This window comes from Camponotus vicinus, unplaced genomic scaffold (assembly GCF_025532165.1).
Source record: "Camponotus vicinus isolate PSW18456_S1 unplaced genomic scaffold, iyCamVici1.0 SCAF_7, whole genome shotgun sequence".
In the NCBI taxonomy this organism is placed as follows: Eukaryota; Metazoa; Arthropoda; class Insecta; order Hymenoptera; family Formicidae; genus Camponotus; species Camponotus vicinus.
Window position 1 is genome coordinate 12,812,699 of NW_028141979.1, and position 26,816 is coordinate 12,839,514.

The window sequence follows — 26,816 nt, forward strand, 5'->3', positions numbered from 1 at the left end:
TGGATAGTGCGTTCTCTGCCATTCTTAGCCTTCTAGGCAGCGGTTTATATTGCTTTATTGAAATGTTCGATAGAAATCTCTATCTGTTCTGTATTCTTTATGTTTAAAACGATGGTGTCATTTATGTCATTTCTAAATAGATCCCAGTTTGTGTGTTTATTATATAGTCCTTGTACTTCTTCTTTGAATATTATGCTTGTGCTTACTGTTAATAACGTTGGTGTGTGATCGGAAGAGAGGTCAATGACTGATATTAACTGCAGGTAGTTTTGACCAATGCCTTTACATACATAGAAATCCAACAGATCGGGGTCTTATTTGGGTCAGTAGGCCAGTAAGTCGGTTCGCCAATAGAGAGGCATTCGTGTTGACGTAAGTAATTGTAAAATTGACGTCCACGAGGTAATGTTAATCTGGATCCCCAGTATTTGTGTTTAGCGTTCCAATCTCTTCCCGTTATGTATCTTGGGCCTAATGTAGCAAAGAAGTCATGGAAATTTTCAGAGGTTATAGTATGTCTTGGAGGACAATAAGTGGCTGAAATGTGTAGCGAGCCATTAGGACCGTCTATCGTCACTGTTGTGGCTTGAAGGTAGTCTTTTTCGAATTTAGGGAGGACGTATTATTTCAGTTTATTTTTAACCAATACATCAGTACCTCCGTGAGCTTTACTTGATGGGTGACTTGTAAAGTAACAATTATAACCATACATTGTAAAGTATGATTTTTGCGTAAATCTAGTTTCTGAGATCAGCATTATGTCAATATCAGTAGTATTTAAATATGTTGCAAGTTCTAGTTTACGTTCAGTTAGTCCGTTGGCGTTCCAATGTGAAATTTTTACGTTGTCATTTTTGTGAGTGAAGAATGTGGCTGATAAGCTAAATCATTCGATCCATGGTTCTCTCGAATACTCCTTTAACTAAGTTCTCTATTCTCTCGAATATTGAGTTCATAATTAAGGTGATGTCTGATAATTTATGTTGTCTGTAGTAGTATTAAATGTTTCTTTGTTTTTTACTATTTCAGCATAAGTTGTTTTTTTGTATTTCTGTGTATTAGTTAATTTCGATGTTAAAGATGTTTAAAGTTGAATTGTTGCTGCGGTGGTTAGTTGTTGCTTTTCTTCTTGTTTTTTTTGTTTGTGCCGTAGTGGTTGCAAAATTTTTAATCTATATTCCTTGTACTTATCACAGCCTTTATAGCTCGCTGGATGTTCATCTTCGCAATTTACGCATTTAGCTGGTACTTGCTCGGATTTATTACACTCTTTGCTAGGATGATCTTTCCCACACTTCCCGCACCTGTGAGGCCTCGCACATTGGCTTTTGGTATGCCCAAAGCGTTCTCATGAATTGTACTATTTCTCTTTTTTTGTATGGAGCTTCAAATTTAACCACTTGGTTGTTTAAACGTTTGAGATTGAAAATATCCTTGTTATTTGCTTTAAGTTCGAAGTCAATAAAGAATAGTGGTAGTGAATTTTTAGAGCTTCTGTGAAGACATTGATTATATTTCTTGTTTCATGTCCATGTTTTTAGGGTTCAGATATTATTTCGTTTTTATCTGTAGTGTAGTGGACTCCTCTCATGACAACGCGATAAGAGCGTTCATGTTTTAGCAGGTATGTGTAATAACTTGTGTTGTGTAAAATATTTTTTTATGGCTTTGTATATGTCAATATCTGTTGGTAATAGTTTGACTATATGTCCTGACTTCATTGCTGTTAATGTGTATTTTAGTGGAATCGTTGTTGACTATTGTTTTGAAGATTTCATTCAATTTATTAATTTGAAGTACTCAAGTGACAAAGATGTGTAACGCGGTCGCCTTTCTCGACGATCGGCTCGTCGGGATTCGAGATTCGATTGTCAGGATTCGAGAGAAGGGAAGAATCAAACTTGTGCGAACAATGCAGTTGGACGAATCTGTATTTAATTGTGATATTTACAAGTGTATACAAACATGTAAGTGAGCGTGTGTATGTGTGAATGTCGGTGTATATGTGTGATCGTGTATCTGTGTCGCAGTGTGTGTCTTATTTATTTCTAAACACCCCGTAAGTCGAGAAACACCTCGACCTGGACTGATGACCGAAACCAAAGACACCCGGTTGAGAGCCGAGAAACACCTCGGCCCGGAGAGATCTGGTTGAGATTTCACCCTGATGCGCCGGCCGTGCCAGTTTATATACTCGGCTGGAGTCTCCCTATTTGGTAGGTCGCTCAGGTAGGAGGCACGAGTGTGAAAGAGATACGGATAGTCGAGGGAGTAAGTGAGCGAGACAGCCTGCGTCAGGCAGCGCGAGTAAGCGAGAAAGCGAGCGAGATAAAAAGCGAGCGGGTATAAACGAGACAGAATGTGAAAATAATAGCGGGTAAGACGCAAAGCAAAGCGTGTTAGCAGGAACATATATACTTTTATTGATAATTAGGAACGATGCGTAAACGCATCGTTACAAATGAGTTAGGATTTTGGAGGATTAAATTCTTTCTGTCTTGTTGAGTTGGATTTCAAAGTGCTCTCATTAACTTCTGTTAATATATCGGAACTGTTTTTTGTTGGTATTTGATATAATGTTTGTTTCTGGAGTTTAGCCTGATTGTTTTTGTCTCGAGGGCTATTAACGTTTCGTTTTCTTTTGTGTGATTTGTCGAATTGCCATTTTGTATTAGGGTTAACATTGTGTTCTTGTGTGTTGTTCTTGTACTCCTCGGATGTTGACGGATGGTTGGAGTTGATGGATGAGTGAATTCCAAGAGTTACTTCTTTGTCTTGTGTTATTGATGAACATATTTTTGTGAAAGGTTTGCTGTAATAATTTATTTGATTCCATGTGATTTCCACGAGTTGAAACGAAATAAACGCTCATGAGGTGACGACCTTCCCCATGAGAAGGCTAATTGCAATGATAGAGCGCCAGGTATGTCGAAATTGGCACTAATAACTGATCGTCCATCAGCCATTCATCTTGTTGGCGCGTTTCCCATTGTAAAATTGGAGTTATTTTTTATAGAGGTTTTCTTCTTCGCGGTATAGATGTTTAAGTCTAGACCCCCCGGTCTTGCGAAATGACCACAGGATAGGTATGATAAAGAGTGTTCAAGTAGCACTCATTCACCAACCCATGCTGGTTTGGTATTTTGCACTTGGACATATGTGCTGAGTATCCCCTAGCTCCCATCTGTTTGTCATCCCATGTCTCCAAAGGGGTTATTGCCGAGTACCGCAATCTCGATATAAGATACTCGACTTAACTTCCCCTCTAGAAGGTGGAAGTGGAGTCGGGAAGGAGAGGCTAGACTGATCTTGAAACAGTCATATATTGCGCTTTACTCGTCCTGGAACACCACTGTTCATGTTAACACATCAAACGTTATGTCCTTTTTTCCCATTCGCTTTTAAACTTTCTTTTTCTTACTCTTTATATTTATCCCATTATTGCTGCGCTCTTTTTAATCTCTTATATGCTTCCTGGTTTCCATTTCTTTGCATTATACACTCTAAGTATGTGAACTTATTCATTTTCTTTATAATTTTCCCCTTTTACCTACATTTTAAATTCCTATCTCTCCCGCTCCCTATTAAACTTAATTATACAGGCCTGCGAGGGTCAGTTACAAAAAGCAGAGTAAATCAATCTGATAAATTTTTTTACACTAAAAACGAATCTGGCCGCAGAATTTCCCCAACACATTAGGTTTTCGAGTAATTTACAGTTAAATAGTCCAAAAATGGTAATTTCGGCAAATTTCATGAATTTATTATGGCAGAACCTAGTTTTTTGAAATATTTCTACCAATAGCATCATATAATACTAGTCTTCACCTTTCAAATCCATTTTCGATTGCCGTTGCACGATTTTTTTTCGCTAAAATATACAAGTATGAAATTATAAGAAAATTTATGTTAAAGAAAATTTACATAAGTATCAATATGGCAGATCCACCATCTTGACATTTGGAAAGCCTTACATATGTCAGGTTCGGTTGTTCAAAAAGTCCTGTAAAAATATATCACATAGATACATACATATATAGTTGTTTTTAAGCAAAAATATGTAATTCGCAATTAACAATTACATATTTTTTCTTAAAACTAAATGTGTTTTTTTTACACCAATTGATTCCTCACATTATTTTGTGCATAAAAGTATTAAGGTAAGATAGTAAAAAATGAATATTTTACTAGATATTTTATGGTTTATGTAAAATCACGATATTATTATAAGCCTCATAACTCGAAAAGTACTCAATGAAAAAACAATTTATTATAGCATTTTGGAAAGCTCTCGAGATAAGCTACAAGAATATGTAATGAAAAATAGGGGATTCCATTTCAAAATTTCAAGCTGACCTTGAAATTTTTAAATGGCCTCCCGAAATGGATTTGAAATGACCACTAAATTTGAACCCTAGGTCAAAGTCAAGGTCACCATCAAGTGCCTTATTTTAAGCTCTACAACTTTTGTAGGAAACATTTTTTTCTAAAATGCTTTATTTTCGAAATATTTGGCCGTTCCGGAACTTTTGGGACACTCTGTATATATATCTTCATATTACATATATATATATATATATATATATATATATATATATATACATACAGGGTGTCCCATTTTAATGTCCCACCCCAAATAACTTTCTTATTTTTAATTTTAGAAAAAGATGTTTCAGACAAAAGTTGTATGATTTCAAGGGGGACATAAGGTGGTGTCATTAGTTTGACCTTGAATAGTTGCTTCAAGATCACGTAAAGGTCACCTTTAATTTTTTAAATGAAACCCCTTACTTTCTATTGCATATTCTTGTAGCTTATTTCGAGAGCTTTCCAAAACACTATAATTAAGTTAGTTTTCATTAAGTACTTTCCGAGTTATGAGGCTTGAAATCATTTCTTAATTTTACATAAACCATAAAATATCTAGTAAAATATTCATTTTTCGATTATCTTACCTTAATACTTTTATGTACAAAATAATGAGAGGAATCAATTGGTGTAAAGAAAACACATAGTTATTTTTAAGAAAAAATATGTAATTGTTAATTGCAAATTACATATTTTTCTTTCGAAACAACTATGTGTTTTCTTTACACCAATTGATTTCTCTCATTATTTTGTACATAAAAGTATTAAGATGAGGTAATCGAAAAATGAATATTTTACAAGATATTTTACGGTTTATGTAAAATTAAGAAATGATTTCAAGTCTTATAACTCGGAAAATACTTAATGAAAACTAACTTAATTATAGTGTTTTGAAAAGCTCTCGAGATAAGCTACAAGAATATGTAATAAAAAATAGGCAGTTCCATTTAAAAAATTGAAGGTGACCTTTACGTGACCTTGAAGCAACTATTCAAGGTCAAACTAATGACACCACCTTATGTCCCCCTTGAAACCATACAACTTTTGTCTGAAACATCTTTTTCTAAATTAAAAATAAGAAAGTTATTTGGGGTGGGACATTAAAATGGGACACCCTGTATATATATATAGGGTGTCCCATTTTAATGTCCCACCCCAAATAACTTTCTTATTTTTAATTTTAGAAAAAGATTGTATAAAAAGTACAGGGACGGTGAAATATCTCGAAAACTAAACATTTCAGAAAAAAATGTTTCAGATAAGAGTTGTAGAATTTCAAAAGATCTATTTACTGGCGCTGAGTTTAATATTGGGTGGCGTCGCCAAGGTTAGAGCAAGGTCACCTAGAATTTTTTAAATGGCTCTCTATTTTTTATTATATATTCTTGTAGCTCATTTCGAGAGCTTTCCAAAACACTATAATTAAGTTAGTTTTTATTAAGTACTTTCCGAGTTATGAGGCTTGAAATTATTTCTTAATTTTACATAAACCGTAAAATATCTTGTAAAATATTCATTTTTCGATTATCTTACCTTAATACTTTTATGTACAAAATAATGAGAAGAATCAATTGGTGTAAAGAAAAAACATAGTTGTTTTTAAGAAAAAATATGTAATTTGCAATTAACAATTACATATTTTTTTTTTAAAACAACTATGTTTTTTCTTTACACCAATTGATTCCTCTCATTATTTTGTACATAAAAATATTAAGGTAAGATAATCGAAAAATGAATATTTTACTAGATATTTTACGGTTTATGTAAAATTAAGAAATGATTTCAAGCCTCATAACTGGGAAAGTACTTAATGAAAACTAACTTAATTATAGTGTTTTGGAAAGCTCTCGAGATGAGCTACAAGAATATGCAATAAAAAATAGAGGGTCCCATTTAAAAAATTCTAGTTGACCTTGTTCTGACCTTGGCAACGCCACCCAAGGTTAAAGTCATAGCGCCAGTAAATAGATCTTTTGAAATTCTACAACTTTTATCTGAAACATTTTTTTCTGAAATGCTTAGTTTTCGAGATATTTCACCATCCCGGTATTATTTATACACCTTGTATATATTTTAGTAGGTATTCTTAAAAAGGTAAAGGTTGATATTAGGGGACTCACCTCCGATGAGCTTCACCTTGACATATGTTATCAAGGTCACTGTCCTGAGTAACATGCAAAAGATTTTAACCATTGCTCGTTGTTTATTAAAAACTTGTAAACAAAAGAAGTTTTACGAACTTCACATAATTTTCGGACACCATGTACAATAACAGATCTCTTGTCGTGTTGAAAGTTATAAACTAATAAAGGTTTATTATTGTACGGTTTCACATAGATTTGTAACTTTTTATAGACCTTATTAAACCTTCGGAAAACCCACCTATATGAAATAATGGGTAAGAATACCCAATTCCTACGTATTTTTAGCTCCTGAACACGAATATGAAACTTAAAAATGGCGGTCGAACTCGCAAGTCGAAGAAAAACGCAAAAAAGGTAAATTAAAGGTAAGTGAAAAAAAGGTAAACAATTTAAATTTATATAGAATTTAATACAATTTAATACAATTTAATACAATTAAAAAATATCACAAATGTATGTGTACATACACACACGCGCGGGGAGTGCAAACGAAGGCCGAAGGCCCCCCCTCCGGCAACCACCCCGCCGGTAGGCAAGCTGGACCTCGCTTTACAACTTACAGCATATATCCATTGTGATTGAACTTAGAGTTCCTCAAGTAAGAGTTAGGACACCGCGTGATGATTTCTGATTGGTCGCGCCATTTATAGGGAAGCAGTGAGTGAGAAAGAGACAGAAAAGAAGAAGGAAGAAGACAAAGCTATTCGAGACATGTCACGGTAAATAATGTATAGGTATGTATTAAAAATAATTCAAATATAACAAAGAATTAATTTTTATATCTATTTCATTTCATATAACGATTATTAAGTGATATTTACTAATAAAACGTATTCTTTTATTGTAAATTTATAAACTTAAAACTGAGATATAACTAACCTTAATGTAAAACTTTAAGCTTATATATAAAAATAGTTTGGAAAAATAATTTTAAATTAAAAAACAAATCATAAATTACAAAGAGATACAAATAAATTACAATAATATAAATTAAAAACATAATATAAATAATTCCAAGTATCAAACAAATGTATAAAAAAATGTTTCAAACTTATTTTCAAAGATATTTTTAAAATGGTTAAATAATTGGATAATATCCCTTTTTAATTAAAAGAACGTTTATTTTAATGTTACTGTAATATGAATATTTATTTAATACTTATTAAATATTTATTTTATTAATATTTAATTAATATTTTATTAATGAAATACATTCGCGTCCAAAAAAATAGGGAACGCTTTTCAGAGGCCGAAAAAATGGTCATTTTCAACTGACTGTAACCCAGCGAAAAATAATCACAGAAAAAAAACTAAAAAAGCATTTTGAAGCTCAAACCTTCGTCTTTAAGATGCTTTAGGCGATTTTTCAGAAGATCAATTTTTTTAAATTCTGTACTTCAAAGTACGAGGCAAAAAATTTTATCAAAAAATTATACAAGCTTGACGCTTTCCAGCTCGATAAAAAAATTTTTTTCTGAAACGTTATTCAAACAGTAATAAACTACAACATATTCTCTACAGTTTGCTTTTTTAAAAATTGCCGTGATGATTTTTTTTCACCGAGTTATCGGACTGTGAAAAAAAAACGTGTTTTTCAAGAGAATTATCGTAGCTCGCTGAAAAATGCCGTTACGGAATAGTTTAAAACAGCATTTTGTAGAAAAAAGTGTATACGTTAACGTCTTGTAGATTATTTTTTGCAATTTTCTTCATTCGCTGTTCTGCAGCTGTGTGAAAAAACCATTGTTTTGTTCCTGAAGCGCTGTTTTTTGACACTCTGCAGTTCCGTGGAAAATTTTTTTTCGAAACTTTTCGCTCCAGAACTACAAACTGCGTTATTTCCCCTGCAAAGTGCTTTTTTTAAAATTGTTCTACGATTTTTTTTGACCAAGTCACATTACTTTGAAATAATCTATTGACACGATATATTTTTCAGACAAATAATGTTTACCGTCGGCATTAGCATTACCCAATGTGCACCACGTGGAGGTTGCCGATCGGATTTTGCACATCGTGTGTGTGTGTTTGTGTGTGTGACGCGAGCGCGCGCGTGTGCCCGTGTGCATTCAAAATCGCGTATTGCCTCCTTTCTGCTCTATCACGACTTGTAATCGCTCTCGCATGTTTATGCATCTCTCGATGAAGTGCTAGGGAATTTCGCGCCAAATTTGCTGCAAATTTTCTTCCAACTCTTCCAAATTACGCGGCGGTACATCGCGATCTCTCAATCGACGTCCAATTTCATCCCCCACGTACTCGATAGGATTTAAATCCGGGCTGCAGGCGGGATGAGGCAGCAGCGTGATGTTATGCCGCTCAAAGAACCGCTGAGCCAGGTTCGAGACATGTGGACGGGCATTGTTTTGCATGAAAATAAAGTTTCTTCGTCTCTGACTCAGTGGCAAAACCTGTCGTTGGAGGATCGCGCTTATGTATCGCGCACTAGTCATAGTGTGTGGGGGTGGTACGATCACTAAATCACTACGATCTCTCGCGGAAATACAGCCCCAAACCATCACAGAACCACTGTTGTAGGCCTGCATCGGCATAACGCAACGACGATCGAATCGTTCGTTCCGTCTTCTCCACGTGCGTATGCGAGCATCGTTGCTGAATAAACAGAAACGAGATTCATCCGAAAAATAGACTGAACTCCACTGTCTTGCAGTCCAATTCACGTGTTCTCGTGCATACTCCAAGCGCCGTAAACGATGTCCGAATGTGAGCCGTGGTACTCGAGCGCGCGCATGAGATCGTAGCCCAGCTTTCCTCAAACGTCTACGAATTGTTTGCTGGCTAACGTTGTTCAGATTTTGATTCTCACTTATAATCTGTCTCGCCGTTACTGTGCGCCTCTGCAAAGTGTATCGAACAATTGCTCTATCATCCCGAGATGTTGTCAATCGATGACGGCCACTGCCCTCATGTCTCTCAAAATTTCCGCTTTCGAGATATCGGCTCCAAGCTCTGCTTACTACGGAAATCGAAACACCGAATCTTTGTGCTACAAATCGTGTACTTATACCCGTTTCTAAAAGTGCAATTATTTGCGCGACTTGCGTTATTTCCAAATGTCTTCGCAACATTTCGAAAAATTTTCACTCGATTACGCGAGAAAGATCGTCGAAATATTGAATGTTTGACCTTGTTGCTCAAAACGCGTACTTCAGAGGAGTTGGAAGAAAATTTGCAGCAAATTTGGCGCGAAATTCCCCAGCACTTCATCGAGAGATGCATAAACATGCGAGAGCGATTACAAGCCGTGATAGAGCAGAGAGGAGGCAAAACGCGATTTTGAATGCACACAGGCACACACGCGCGCGCGCGTACACACACGCAAACACACACACGATGTGCAAAATCCGATCAGCAACCTCCACGTGGTGCACATTGGGTAATGCTAATGCCGACGGTAAACATTATTCGTGTCAATGTATCGTGTCAATAGATTATTTCAAAGTAATGTGACTTGGTCAAAAAAAATCGTAGAACAATTTTAAAAAAAGCACTTTGCAGGGGAAATAACGCAGTTTGTAGTTCTGGAGCGAAAAGTTTCGAAAAAAAATTTTCGACGGAACTGCAGAGTGTCAAAGAACAGCGCTTCAGGAACAAAACAATGGTTTTTTCACACAGCTGCAGAACAGCGAATGAAGAAAATTGCAAAAAATAATCTACAAGACGTTAAGGTATACACTTTTTTCTACAAAATGCTTTTTTAAACTATTCCGTAACGGCATTTTTCAGCGAGCTACGATAATTCTCCTGAAAAACACGTTTTTTTTTCAAAGTCCGATAACTCGGTGAAAGAAATCATACGGCAGTTTGCAAAAAAGCAAACTGTAGAGAATATGTTGTAGTTTATTACTATTTGAATAACGTTTTAGAAAAAAATTTTCTTATCGAGCTGAAAAGCGTCAAACTTGTATAATTTTTTGATAAAATTTTTTGCCTCATACTTTGAAGTACAGAATTTAAAAAAATTGATCTTCTAAAAAATCGCCTGAAGCATCTTAAAGACGAAGGTTTAAGCTTCAAAATGCTTTTTTAGTTTTTTTTCTGTGATTTTTTTTCGCCGAGTTACAGTCAGTTGAAAATTACCATTTTTTCGGCCTCTGAAAAGCGTTCCCTATTTTTTGAACGCGAGTGTATTAAATATTTAATAAACGTTAAATAAATATTTATATTACATTAACGTTAAAATTTGCTACTTAGAATATATTACAGAATTTTTTATTATTTATTAACATAAATGAAATATAAATCTCTATTTAATAGAATGTACATGATAGAATAGAATGATATAAGTCTTTCAAATTGCGCGCGCTACAGTTCCCTATTAATGGCGGATGTTGTCCTAACTCTTACTTGAGGAACTCTAATTGAACTCTTCGCAATGTGTCCCCTACCGGCGGGGCGGTTGGGAGAGGTGGGGACCGAAGGCCCCCCTTTTGCATGTTATTCAGAACGGTGATCTTGATAACATATGTCAAGGTGAAGCTCATCGGAGATGAGTCCCCTAATATCAACCTTTACCCATAAAAATATTATCATATGTAGTTTGTATTTATAAACTTATGTTTGTATATTTTTAAGTATATGATGTATAAGATTGTTTATTTGCACAATTAAAATTGTAACGGGCGATTTTTCGTATACCGCGAAATTTGAATTGTACGGATAGCCGTCGGATCCAGGTGGCGGAAATCAAATAATTCGATGACGTATATATGTGTGAAATAATAGATTTATTGTTTCGGTGTATATGTACAAATGTGTGTGTGAGTGTATGCGCGTGTATATATGTTAATGTACAAAGGTGTTGTGTGTGTGTGCGCGTGTATCGGCGATGCACGATCGACAAGCATATAATTTAATGCCGGGCGCGATGCACTTGCCCGATTCTCGGTATCGGCGCGTTATCGCGTTTTTGCGACCCGTCGGGCGCGTTTTTGCCCGCGTTTCTTTCGGCCGGTGTTTACAGCACAGCTGTTCGGCGCTTTAAATCCCGGTGCTTCGGTAATTTATTAAACTTCTATCTCCTTTAAGGATTTAAGGTTTCGGAAGGCGTCGCGACGCTAGCAAGCGTCGGAGGCGGCTCGTGTTCCACCCCGTGTATGCGCGATGCCTGATGAGGATCTCGGTTCGGAGGCGATTTCAAAGGCGCCGATATCGATCGGCAGAGGCAGCGTTCACACTACCTTCTGGCCTTGTTACTTTCGCAAGGATTTTCTCTAGATTGCTTTGCTTGCCTTCAGACGAGCTCGGCTGCTTGAGAAGGATCGGGAGGATCTGTCCCGATGTGCCGTCGAGAGCCCGTTTTATACTTGGCTAATTACCCGCGCCGGCGTATTCGGTAATTACCCCCACCGAGCAGCGGTAAAAATCGGAACGGTTCGGATCCGCCCGGGGGAGTTCGGGGTGCCGAACGCGGGTTCTCAACCGCCGGTAACGGCTCCCGACGGCAGTGTCTCAATAATTGAGAGTCCCTACCAGGTTGTTCTCTACGTTATTAAAAATGGGCGCACAGCGCCTCTGCCATTGCCCGACCGATGTTCGTCGGGCGGCAGCTTCCGGCCGGTGTTCGCCGGGAAACGATGCATTCGGGGATGCATCGTTACAAAATAAAAAATACAGGGTATCTTACGACTTTCGTACAATACTTAAATAGCATATTCTAAAAATAAAATAGAGTCAAAAATACTAATACGAAAATATTGAGGCTGCAATTTTTGATTTATTAGCGATCGAAGCTTACCAATGATGTCACGATGAATTCTCCCGCTCAGACTTGTAACTGTACTTACTAACACGCGTATCGATCTGCTATTTGTTATTGATTTTTTCATGTCAGGTGATGTTGATTTTTACAATTGATTTTATTTTGTCGTTTCTTATGTGTACATTTATTATGTACATCATACATTGATGATTAATTAATATTAACAAATTATAAATAACGTATAGAAAATTTGTTATTAATTAATATTAAGAAATTATAAATAATATATGGAAAATTTATTCAAGAAACTAAATTTGTTGAAATTATATATTTAAATCTGTTTCTCGAATGTTCTAGAAGTGCGAAACATTCCGTTCGCACACAAAAACCTTGTTTTTCTTTAATTTTTGATATTATCTCATATATCAAATCGTCGGGACAGGCAGATCGTTGTCGATTTTTGATTGGCCGAAATCATATGATCGAAATTCAAAATGTTGTTTGCCACACGGTTAGACCCGGTACACGGAAAGGTACATGAACTTTTCTAATTGTCTGGCTAGATTTCGCCGAGAATACAACACGAACAGAACACAAATGCTCGTTGGTTTCTCTCTAATAATAAGTTCTACTTTAAACTTGCATCGATTTTAATTGTCGCTTTTCGAGATCTCGAGTGAGTTCAGTCAGTCCGCGATTTCGGAGATGACGTTCTAATATACTGTTTTTACAAGAACTACGTCTCCGATCATTTTGTCCTTGCATTTCGTACCGGTAAAGATAAATAATTTTAGTGTAGACATGTTAATCGAAGGCGCGGCTACAACATTTAATTCTTTTTTGGTAAATGTTTACTTTAGGTTACACAGCTCAAAAAAATTTTATTTTCACATATGTTGTAGAGGATACATTTCTAAGTAATACACCGTTTGAATTTTGCGGCGGTCTTTTTTCGTTTCTGAGATATGCACTTTTGAAGTTTCATACTTTTATGGCATCTTTTCGTTATATTCTATTTATGTGTTTACATTTTTGTTTACATTTGCTCATCACGGTTTCATATTATATTTTACTTGCGTGTTTATATTTTTTTGTTTACGTTTGCTCGTCGCTTCCATGTCGCTAAGCTATAGAATTATTGTTTAGTTTTGATAAATAAAAATTGTACTTTTTATTTTACCTAAACTTTTAATAAATGTTTGTATATAACTTCCTTCGTTTTGCAAAGTACATGCGTGGACACCGCATGTTCCGCCCCTCCTACGGGGGAGCTCCACTTTCAGAAGATATAACCTAACCTAACCCGTGTCTGAAGTGTGGAATATACCTGGCTTCGCATAGGAAGTTGCAAACTTATATAAACTCATGAACCATATGAACCATGTGAAGCGAAATGTCATATATCAAGGTATTTCCCATACTTCAGACACAGGTTGAGTTAGGTTATATCTTGCGAAAGTGGAGCCCCCCGTAAGGAGGGCGGAACACACGATGTCCACGCATGTACTTTGCAAGACAAAGCAAAGTTTACAAATACATACAGGGTGATTCAAAATAACCTAATTGTCCTTAAAATGACACATTCTTGAGTCAATTCTAAGACGATTTTTCCTTTGGCAAAATTTCGTCCGACGCTTAGTTTTTGAATTATTAAAAGAAGTAATTAACTTATGACGGGTCGGATACAAGAGGCAGGCAAGGGTGGCGCGATTCACGGTCAGACGCGGGTGCTTACGCGGGGCGCCTGCTGCGATCACCTGATCGCTACAGACATACACACACATGCGAATACATACATTCTCATTCTCTCTCTCTCTATACCTCTCTCTCTTCCTCCCTCACTCTCTCTCTCTCTCTCTCTCTCATTTGCTTACTCACTTTATGTCATTATTATTCTTACTTAAATTATTATTTACTTTTTATTATTATACGTTTTCGCTTTAATTATTATTATTTTTTTAAATTGTACTTTTTTTTTACGAGAGAGGGAAAAATGCATTTTATGCATATTCACCGGGCGGTCCGTGAGTTATGTAGGACTCGAGTAACAAGCAGAGATGCCAGATTCCGGCCTTTCGGTAGCATGCGGTAGCATGAAGGGGATAATAGAAAGAGACAAAACATTATTCTCTCTCGCTCTTTTCTGTGAGAAAAGAGAGACCGCCACAAAATTCAAACGATGTATTACTTAGGAATGTATCCTCTACAACATATGCGAAAATAAAAGTTTTTCGAGCTGTGTAACCTAAAGTAAACATTTACTTCTTTTTTAAATAAAAATTTAAATAATTGTTTAATTATTGCGTTTAAATATAAAATTATAAAACTTAATGTTTTTTACGTATTTGAAAAATGAGATACATTTCTTTTTAGTTAAAGAAATACTTGTAGAAATTGATCTATTTAATCATTATAAAATAAAGCAAAAAAATGAAATCAGTTGCGTGATAAAATTAAATATTACTTGACATGAAAAAATCAATAACAGATGATAGATTGGTGAATATGGTGACCAAAACGTGCGAATTTTGCGATATTATTTGCAAACTTTCATCGCTTATAACTCGAAAATTGTTGTAGCTTCTATATTTTCGTATTAAAATTTTTGACTCTATTTTATCTCTACAATACGTTATTAAAGTATTGTACGGATGTTGTAAGACACCCTATAAGCTTAAAATTAAGTTAAATTTTTAAACTTTTTGCAGATTTTTTCAATTTGTCGAAGCGGACCTGAAAAAGAGTGTGCATATTATCGCTTTATATTACAATAATATCGCACAGTCGGTCTCTCATCGTCGTTACATTCAGGATGTGCCAACAAATATTGTAGTACGTTTTCTTAAATGTGCTACAACTATCTTCGGTTTGCAAATAATCAATCGCGCAATCGACACTATAGAGCATCTATTGAGTGTCATCGCCGATCGAACAACGATGCCTCTATTAAAGGTACTATTATCAAAGAAGTTTAATTAATATTATTAAATACTTAAATATAAAAGATTATGTCGTTTTGTCATTGATATAAAATAATATACTTATTTTCATTAAATTTTATACTCGCTAATAAAAACTAACAATTAATGGCCTGAAAAACAGACAACAAATTTTATTTTATTTTATTAAATGAAAAATTAATTATATGTTAATGTATTAATTATTTTATTGAACATCAATTTTTACAAATTATTTATAACTATAACGATTTTAGAAAATATAACGATTATGATAGAAAATATATAACAATTTTAGAAAATCTATTGTAATAAAAAAATCATTTTTTGGTAATTATTTTTATCCAATACTTTATAATAAAGAATTAACATAGAAATAAATTCTACAGTATATTTTTCTGATTTAAATGAATGTTTTGAAAATATGTAATATAGTTCATTTTACAGTCATATGTAATATCTAAAAGTTAATTAAAAAAGGATACGTGTGTTTTATTCTTTCATGCACATTAAAAAAGATGAAACATTTTGAAATAAATCGATTTTATTGTTCTTAATATTACTGAAACAACTAATATTATTGAAACAATAAAAGAATACATAATAGAATAAAAGAATAAATAAAAGAAAACAGTAAAAATGATTTAAATTTTATAAGTTTTATGATTTTATAAGTTTTATAACATAAAAATAGTATAAATAAAATTTTATGTCTGATTACATATTTTATAGTAACGCACTTTGCAAAAATGTTAAAATTTCTAAAATACCCACTTTATTATTTTTTTAGATGAAATTTTATAAAAACGAATATTAAAGATTTTATATCAATCTCAATCATGTATATTTGATGAGTACTCTTAATTATACGGTAGAACTATTGATCATTAGTGATATCGAAATTTGTGAGATTTAAAAGAATGAATAAGATAGTTTAAAAAGAACGAGAAAGAGAGAGAGAGAGAAATTAAATGTGTTTATTAAGATTTATTTAGTATAACAGTTTCGAGATGAGATTACTGACTTCGACAAACAAAGAGTACATAGATTCTAAAATCGCGATAGTAGAAATCATATTTCTGCGACGTATCATTTTCGAGATATTATTTTTCATCCTCAAGGAGTGGTTTCTAAAATTTGGTTTTATAAGAGATAGTTTTTTTAGAAATTATTATTATATGACGAAATTACTTTTTTTTTATTTATTTAACGGCAAAAGTTCCATATTTTGACGACTCCGCTTCTAGGATATTAAATTTCACCCCAAAGGGGTGATTTTTGAAAATAAATTAATCTCTCACACGTATACACATACATATACATTATCACACGTATGCATACACATGCATACCTATAATTTTGTCTCTTAAAGCATTTTGCACATCAAAACAATAATCGTATATGTACGATGTGAACGCCGCTCGAGAGACAAACTTGCTTTGCGTGTGTGCGTGTGAGCATATGTACGTGAGTCTGAACCTGGAAAAGGAAGAGAAGAACGAAAAATGTCACAATTCTGATATTCGATCATCATTTCTCAGGACTGATTGCATCGATTTTATTCAAACTGATCACAATCGAAAGCTTATATTCACATTACATAATAAAAGTGTCGTTAAATTTTTGATTACGGTTTTAGTTTATTAAGTATCTTAACCGAAAGTTTACTTGATGTGAAATTCCGGATAAGCTACTTAGTAGCGCGTCGAGAACAGTGATTCTCAATGCTCGGATCGTGTTTTTTATGTACTTGGCGTCGCGACGCTATTGCGTCGCTTGATTTGAAAATAGAGGCACTTTTTAATATACAGGGTGTTCGGACAGATCGGGGCCAAATTTTAAAGAGTGATTCTTCATGATAAAATAAGATAAAAATCAAGAGTAAAAACATTTCGACGGAGGCTTCCTTTTTTAATTATAAACGTTTAAAGATTTGCATAAAAGGCACGGCAATCCGCCGATCTCGGACGTGCGTAGGTTACGTCGCTAAAATCGTTATCAAAATATACCGTGACACATAAGTACAGAAGCTTACCTCGTAGCAGCTGATGTAAAATCTGCGATATTCGACACGGCAATATTTTACTCCACACAAATCTGCTCACATAAATAATTAATAATGTTTCATAGGGTACAATTGTTCTTCTGCGCGAATGTTCACACAAAAATTCACAAACACGAATATTCACCGAAAACACTCATTGCACTTTTTTGTCTGTATAATAACGTAGGAGAACATTATAATAAATATTCAAAATGCCCACCATTCTGTTGTACGCAGAGTTCGATTCTTCTGTAGAAATTTTGTCTTATTTTTCGGAAATCCATCATTACGTGTTGTATTATATTTTATGTAAATATAATCCTTTGTTGTAATTCTTCCAATGTTAACATCGGCATAGAATATTTTGTTGTAATTCTTCCAATGTTAACATCGGCACCGAAATTATTTATTATTTATTTCCAAAATTATTTCTTAAATATTCTCACACTATCATAGTATAATGTGGTGCACAAACCACATAATACATAAACCACATACTTTTGCACATTTGCAGCGATATATTTTCTAAAAATTCAGGTAACTAAAGAGTTAAGTACAAATAAAATTAAAATTTTGAAATAAATGTAAACATAAAGCAATATATTGCAAGAAAAATATATTTATGTAAAGAGAATAATGTATATAAAATGCTGATTGAAATCTAACTCGCATAGCAATTCGTAATTTATTGTTAGGCGTCATGTATCGTCAATAATTCTATTCTATCTTTTGTTTTAAATACATTCTTCCTTTGCGATTCAATGGTTTTTTTACAATCGCCAGAAACATTATAGATAGAGTACGGCGCAAAAAGTGTACGGCGACTAATCAGATTGTGTATGTATGTAAAAATATGCTATAATAATTTTGATACTGACTTGTATGTACGTTCGTGTACATTTTCATTCGTGTATATTATAATTCATTTTATTTTGAAAAATGAATTATACTTTTCAAGAACTTGCGGATATGCATTTATGTTACGGCCGAGCAAACGGTAATGCTACAGAAGCCCGACGTATTTATCAAGAAAAATATCCAAATAGAAATGTGCCAAATAGAAAAACATTCACAAGAATCGATCAGAGATTGCGGGATACTGGAATGTTAAAAGCTAGGAATTTCGGTGAATACAGTCAACGTGATCTGGACTTAGAAGAAAGAGTGTTGCGACACATTGAAGAAAATCCTTGCACAAGTACAAGAAACATTGCACGAATAGAAGGAATTAGTAACAGCACTGTATGGACTATTTTAAAAGAGCAACAATTGCACCCGTATCATTATCAGCGAGTGCAAGAATTGGAAGCAAGAGATTTTGAAAGGAGATTTAATTTTTGCACGTGGATCTTGCCTAAAATTACAGAAGACCCAGATTTTATATCGAAAATATTATTCACTGATGAGGCAACTTTTAATAGATGCGGCATAGTGAATCTTCATAATAGTCACGTCTGGGCCGACGAAAATCCACATGCACTGGTAGAAACAAATTCTCAGCGACAATTTTCTACTAATATTTGGGCAGGAATTCTTGGTGATAAAATTATTGGTCCTGTTATTTTGCCTCGGTTGACAGGACAGGTATATATGGACTTCTTACAATTTCAGTTGCCTGAACTTCTAGAAGATATATCGCTACAAGTGCGCAGAGACATGTGGTTTATGCATGACGGTGCACCACATTATACTGGAATTGTGCGAGAATATTTAACGAATAATTTTGGAAATAAATGGATTGGTCGAGGAGGACTTATCCCTTGGCCTGCTCGCTCTCCTGATTTGAATCCCCTCGATTACTTTTCTTGGGGTCATCTAAAAACTTTGGTATATTCTACGCCGGTGTTAACATTGGAAGAATTACAACAAAGGATTATATTTACATCAAATATAATACAACACGTAATGATGGATTTCCGAAAAATAAGACAAAATTTCTACAGAAGAATCGAACTCTGCGTACAACAGAATGGTGGGCATTTTGAACATTTATTATAATGTTCTTCTACGTTATTATACAGACAACAAAAGTGCAATGAGTATTTTCGGTGAATATTCGTGTTTGTGAGTTTTTGTGTGGACATTCGCGCGGAAGAACAATTGCCCTACCGCGGAAGAACAATACCCTATGAAATATTATTAATTATTTATGTGAGCAGATTTGTATGGAGTAAAATATTGCCGTGTCGAATATCGCAGATTTTACATCAGCTGCTACGAGGTAAGCTTCTGTACTTATGTGTCACGGTATATTTTGGTAACGATTTTAGCGACGTAACCTACGCACGTCCGAGATCGGCGGATTGCCGTGCCTTTTATGCAAATCTTTAAACGTTTATAATTAAAAAAGGAAGCCTCCGTCGAAATGTTTTTACTCTTGATTTTTATCTTATTTTATCATGAAGAATCACTCTTTAAAATTTGGCCCCGATCTGCCCAAACACCCTGTATATATATATACAGGGCGATCCTGAAAAACGTTATGTCTTTAAAATGACGTATTCCTGACACCATTCTAAGACAATTTTTCCTTTACCAAAATTTGATTTGAAGCGTAGTTTTTGAATTATGAGCAAAAATAGTTAGTAAATCACGCGTCGGGTACAGAAGGCAGGCAGGAGCGACGCGGCGTGCCGCGAGCGCGGGCGCAGCTGACCGCCCGACGGGTGATTATCACCGCATGAGTCGCTAACTATTTTATCTTATAACATAAAATTATGCTTTAAATAAAATTTTGGTAAAGAAGAAAATGTCTTAGAATTACGTCAGAAATACGTGTTCCTTAAAATAACGTTATTTTAATAATGAAAAGTTGTTCCGGATCGCCGGCCGTCCGACGTTGCAATCAGCTGATTGCTACACGCGATGTGTGTATGGCGGAGTGTGTGCGTAAGAGAGAGAGAGAAAGAGAGAGAGAGAGGGAGGGTAGGAGGGACAGACATTCATACACACGCACGCACCTTTTTCTCGCTCTCTTTCTCTCTTTTACGCAACACTCATACACTCTCTCATTCAGTCTCTCACTCACACTCTCTCGGTCACTCACTCACTCACTCACCTGCTTACTCACTTGCTCACTCACCTTGTAGCAGCGTAGCGAATCTTCATGCTATGTATTGTTGTTATCTGCTGCACGGTTATGATTGCTAGAGATGCGCGACACATCGAAATTTTTTCGATTATTAATCTCACACTCGATTGACACAATACAGATTACACGATAACGAGTTTACTGTTTATTCACTCACTATTGATTTATCGATACCAAAAATTACTTTCAAAGAAACGCGAATGCAAACAACACATGACTCGACGCGAAGCGACGGACCGCGGAGACTGCGCGACCACAAGAGTTATGTTGCCAGAAACGCGACACGCGACATCCAACAAACAACTTGCGCGTGGCGCGTGATTGACGCGAGATAAGACGAACGATCGGCTAAAACCTTCGCATTGCGAATGCGGTAGAAAACATGAAACGTATAATGACATACTTAAAAAATTAATTATTTATTATAAATAATAACTATTTCTAATTATAATAAATAATAATTATTTATTATAATTAGAAATAGTTAAATAATAATTATTTATTATAATTAGAAATAGTTATTATTTATAATAAATAATTAATTTTTTAAGTATGTCATTATACGTTTCATGTTTTCTACCGCATTCGCAATGCGAAGGTTTTAGCCGATCGTTCGTCTTATCTCGCGTCAATCACGCGCCACGCGCAAGTCGTTTGTTAGATGTCGCGTGTCGCGTTTCTGGCAACATAACTCTTGTGGTCGCGCAGTCTCCGCGGTCCGTCGCTTCGCGTCGAGTCATGTGTTGTTTGCATTCGCGTTTCTTTGAAAGTAATTTTTGGTATCGATAAATCAATAGTGAGTGAATAAACAGTAAACTCGTTATCGTGTAATCTGTATTGTGTCAATCGAGTGTGAGATTAATAATCGAAAAAATTTCGATGTGTCGCGCATCTCTAGCAATCATAACCGTGCAGCAGATAACAACAATACATAGCATGAAGATTCGCTACGCTGCTACAAGGTGAGTGAGCAAGTGAGTAAGCAGGTGAGTGAGTGAGTGAGTGACCGAGAGAGTGTGAGTGAGAGACTGAATGAGAGAGTGTATGAGTGTTGCGTAAAAGAGAGAAAGAGAGCGAGAAAAAGGTGCGTGCGTGTGTATGAATGTCTGTCCCTCCTACCCTCCCTCTCTCTCTCTCTTTCTCTCTCTCTCTTACGCACACACTCCGCCATACACACATCGCGTGTAGCAATCAGCTGATTGCAACGTCGGACGGCCGGCGATCCGGAACAACTTTTCATTATTAAAATAACGTTATTTTAAGGAACACGTATTTCTGACGTAATTCTAAGACATTTTCTTCTTTACCAAAATTTTATTTAAAGCATAATTTTATGTTATAAGATAAAATAGTTAGCGACTCATGCGGTGATAATCACCCGTCGGGCGGTCAGCTGCGCCCGCGCTCGCGGCACGCCGCGTCGCTCCTGCCTGCCTTCTGTACCCGACGCGTGATTTACTAACTATTTTTGCTCATAATTCAAAAACTACGCTTCAAATCAAATTTTGGTAAAGGAAAAATTGTCTTAGAATGGTGTCAGGAATACGTCATTTTAAAGACATAACGTTTTTCAGGATCGCCCTGTATATATATATATATATATATATATATATATATATATATATGTATACACAGGATGATTCAAAACAACCTGATGTCTTTGAAATACGATATTCTCGAACGAATTCTAAGACTATTTTTCCTCTTGAAAAATTTTGTCCAATGCTTAATTTTTGAGTTATAATAGAAAATAGTTGGCTACTCACGAGTCCGATACAACGGGCAGGCAGGGACGGCGCAACGCGTCACGAGACAAATGCTGATAATAATAACAAACATAACATAACATAACATAACATAACATAACATTCTTAAACGCAAAATAATAAATAAAGAATAAAATAATTGAGAGAGAGAGAAAGAGAAAGAGAGAAATGGGGACTTCTAATCGCTATTTATCGTGTAATTTTATGTCTTAATTTGTGCGGAAGTAAATATTTGCAAGTAATAATAAAGAAGTAATATTAAAATAGTAATATTTTTATTGTGTAAAATCAAGTGAAATTTAGAAGCTATTATTTATAAGATAAACGATCCCCAGAAAGAAATAAAATTCGTCAGTTTTCTTAAAGATAAGAATATTTAATCAAATTGCGATTACTATTTCGTTTTTCATTCGTCCATTTCCAGTTTATTTGTTACTTTATGTAATTTCGCGTTTGAATATTTTATTTTTAAGCGTTACGTTATAACTCTCCTAGACGGTAATAATATTGTTAAATATTGTGTAGAAACTGCAATAATAATTTAATACACTTCAAAGGATTAAATATTGTGCAATAAAATTGACTGTCTGGGAAAACGGGTGAGCATTTGTCTCGTGACGCGTTGCACCGTTCCTGCCTGCCCGTTGTATCGGACTCGTGAGTAGCCAACTATTTTCTATTATAACTCAAAAATTAAGCTTTGGACCAAATTTTTCAAGAGGAAAAATAGTCTTAGAATTCGTTCAAGAATATCATATTTCAAAGACATCAGATTGTTTTGAATCACCCTGTATATACAGTGTCAGGAAATTTTTCGCAATCCCGAAGTGCGAAGGTAGATTGGCTGAAATTAAGAAGAAAGGTCTTATACTACTATTTTGCGATATTTGCAATAATTAACGAAAAATTAATTAAAGAAGATCGGCCAATGCGCGTGGCTAGAGTTGCGTGGCGGTGAAGGCGGTCTCACTGTAACATAATGGCGGGGAGGGGAAGAGCCTTCGCCGCGCGCCTACACACTCATCCCTCCTCTCCCCAATCACCGCTTCGCCGCGCGCCGCCATTATGTTACAGTGAGACCGCCTTCACCGCCATGCACTTCTAGCCACGCGTATTGGCCGATCTTCTTTAATTAATTTTTCGTTAATTATTGCGAATATCGCAAAACAGTAGAAGACCTTCCTTCTTAATTTGAGCCAATCTACCTTCACACTTCGGGACTGCGAAAAAATTTCAAACACCCTCTATACTGTCTTAGATGGATCCCACTTTCGGGTTAGGCGTTTTTCTTTTCGCCACCTAGAGGCAAGACGTGAAACTCGTGGATATATATGAATATCCATTAGATATCTTTGATAGCTACTTGGTGGATATATACTCACACTCAAAAAACGGACAACTAAATTTAAGCAAAATATTTTAACACCTTTTAATGGCAACAAATCAGCAAAAAAGCACCGTATTGATATGAAATAAAGCTCAAATTAAACAATCCTCTTAAAAACTAAAAAAACCAAATTTAAGTTACAAAAAATGTTTTATAAAATAAATGCTAAAGATAGACTTTGAGAAAATAAATTTTTTTTAAACTGCTGCATTGCTCGGGAGAATCGGCTCTCTATTGCAAAAATGTTTTTAAGCTTATTTATTTCTTAACAAATCCATATTTTAATAAATTTTCTACGACCTTTTTTGATAAAGTTACACCGTTTTGAAGAAAATGTTACAAAACGAAACTTTCCTTGTAAAATCTGCAATTCAGAAACAAATTATCATAGAAAACTTTTTCAAAAAAGAAATTAAAGTGTAACTCGATCCAAGATGCTTCATAGAGATAGACGGTCAGATTCAAATCTTTCCGCAAAACGATATAACTTTATCGAAAAAGATCGTAGAAAATTAATTAAAATATGAATTTATTAGGAAATAAATGAGCTTAAAAACCCATACATTTTTGTACCAGGAAATAAAAATTTTTGTAAAATTTTTGTACCAGTTAAAAAAAATTTGTTTCTCATTTCTCAAGGTCTATCTTCAACGTCCATCATTTTAAAATATTTTTTGTAAAATATTTTTTGTAACTCAAATTTGTGTTTCTGCTTTTTAAAAGAAATGTTCAGGTTTTAATTTGAGTTTTGTTTCACCTTAATACGATGATTTATTGTTATTGAAAGATGTTAAAAAATTGTGCTATAATTTAGTGGTCCGTATTTTTTGTGTGTGAATGTAAATATGTGGATAACATGCATATATCTAGTAGATATTTCTAGTAGCTATTTAGTGGATATAGATATGTGGATGTTATATATACATCTACTAGTTATGTATAGAGGATATAGACCTCATATAGATATTTAGATATATGAAGATATTTAGATATATAGATATTTAGATATATAGAGAATATTTTTTAAATATCTATTAGATAAATTTTTCCGTGTGAGTACATACCTAACTTAATCAAACCTAGACTAAACTAAATTTTTTGGGATTCAATATACGATAAACTAAATTTCCTTTTTTAATTTTTTTATTTTTTCCTTTTTTTGAAAGTTAAAAATATATTTACATACTTACATATCTAATCTAACCTACCCTAAGCTAAGGTGTAAAAATATCACTAGCTTATACTTTTTTATAATAATCACTCGTACCTTCACTCATCTCTGATCTATACAAAAAATTATTTTAGAATCATAGTTGCAATTGAAAAAATTATTCATCAACCCCTGAGTACATTCTAACAATAAAGTTATCAAGCAAGCAAATGGGTCCACATTTTCTTTCACTTTCCTGCGCCAAAGATACTCGCACAAGTGATAATTGAAGCCTTAGAAATACCTCCACGCTGCAAACGTGCTCGCAAAGGCCGCCAGTGAGACTAAATCATCTAAGTGTTTATTCCAGTTTCTGGATCTACAAAATGTTCTTCATGATTAACGTTCAAATGATTATAATGATCTTTAAGACAATCATAGGCACGCCAGCAATTCGAATAGATTGTTGTCCCGAGAATTATATGTTTTTTTATTAAAGGAAGCAAAGTCTCACTTGTACAACTTTTCGGAACAAATCTCCAAACGGAGTTCTCTCGTGTTCATCTGAATTGCCCCAAAAATCCAAGTTCCTTCAACGAAGCGACTCTCTTTCACATTTTCGCTTACCAAATTTCATTTTATCGATTTCGACAATTTTGCCCGGCCCGCCAAGTGGTCCTCGGTTTTCAAAGAGCCAATCAAGTGCAAACATACATCGCTTGAAAAATTATATATGTCAGCAATTGTCTCATCACTAATCAATAATCAATGGTCTTCCTCGGAACTCTCTTCGGTCTTTATAAGAGCTCTTTGTAGCACAAATAGATAAGCAAGATCACATTCTTCATTGATATTTTATGACTCTCAAACTATGTATTTTTACTTACCGTCCTAAACACGTTGTGCTTTTTACACCTAAAACGCCCATTAGCTATCGCAGAACTTGAATAAACTCGAGAGAGCCATACAATGGACATCCATTCTTCCCCATTCATTGGGCACTTTCGTTGTTTTAGACAAAAGATCCACATCCTAGCACCAATTAATAGTAGACTCTCGAGTAGTGAGAACACCTAAAAGCCTTCGAAGGTTTCAAGAGCCCTTCATAGTTGTAGGGATGGCTAAAGCAAAGGAAGAAGCAGAAACAGTAACATCGGTAGAATGTGCAGAAGTAGAAGAAATGGTAAAAGCCATACTTAAATTATTTATGCAATTTGTGTACGTTATATAATTCTGCTTGAACGCTAACAATGTGCAATTTGTTGATAATACAATGCTGATCATCACAAGTGACACTATGATGCGCTCACTTCGGCCAAGATAAGTCTCAGGCTAAGACTCAATGTCTATCACCTCTTCCTTATATCTTAAAATCCTATCACCATCGCCTGCCAGCTATAAAACGCACAGCACTCTGTCTTACATACCATACAATTCAACTCCATACTTTCTATCTAAATATTAATATTATAATACAATCTCAGTAAGACTTATTGAAAAAGTGCATTTTACATTCGCCAACCTATATGGAACCCTAATTTATAACCCTATAATTATAATAAACTTTATTATGCATACAAAGCATTAAGCGAATAATATAGAATAAATCTTCCTTCACGCTAAAAGTTTCAAACCACATAATCGTAAATCGTGCTTTGTATTTAAAGCACTTGACAATATGATTTGAACCTCACTTCACGCAATTTGAAAATCTAAATTACAATTTTGAAGAATCAAAGATAAATATTGAGTGAATTACACTTTGTTTTACAAAGTATAGTACTTCTTTTGTAAAGTGCGTGAACACAGTGGGTTCCGCCTCTTCTATGGGAGGAGGCTCCACTTCCGGAAAATATAACCTAACTCAAACTTAACCCAAACCTATTTCCAATTTAAAATTAAAATTTGATTTTAGGAAAATCTTCCTTTGCGTGAAAAGTTGCAAACCCATAGGAAGTTCATTTTATCTTGCAAAGTACATGCGTGGACACAGTGGGTTCTCCACTCCCCCTAGGTTAGGTTAGCTCTTTGGAGTGGACAAAGCCTCTCTCTTCCTCTCTTTCTTCGATTTACTGCACCTAAATAAATGAATAATAAATAGATAAATTACACATACGTCATAAAACATTTTTATTCATAACTTTTTAATAAACAACGAGCGATTATTAAAATCTTTTAAATGTTACTCAG

At 34.7% G+C, this 26,816-nt stretch overlaps 1 protein-coding gene across 7 annotated transcripts in view; it reads left to right on the forward strand.

Annotated features, from left to right (window-relative positions):
- Nucleotides 1-26,816, forward strand: part of Dhc62b (Dynein heavy chain at 62B) — an 835,389-nt gene that overhangs the window by 17,606 nt on the left and 790,967 nt on the right. For all 7 annotated transcript variants that reach the window (XM_083104284.1, XM_083104287.1, XM_083104288.1 and 4 more), the window contains exon 4: nucleotides 14,940-15,183. In XM_083104284.1, coding sequence (XP_082960410.1) covers nucleotides 14,940-15,183 — 244 coding nt within the window. The remainder of the gene's footprint in view (nucleotides 1-14,939; nucleotides 15,184-26,816) is intronic.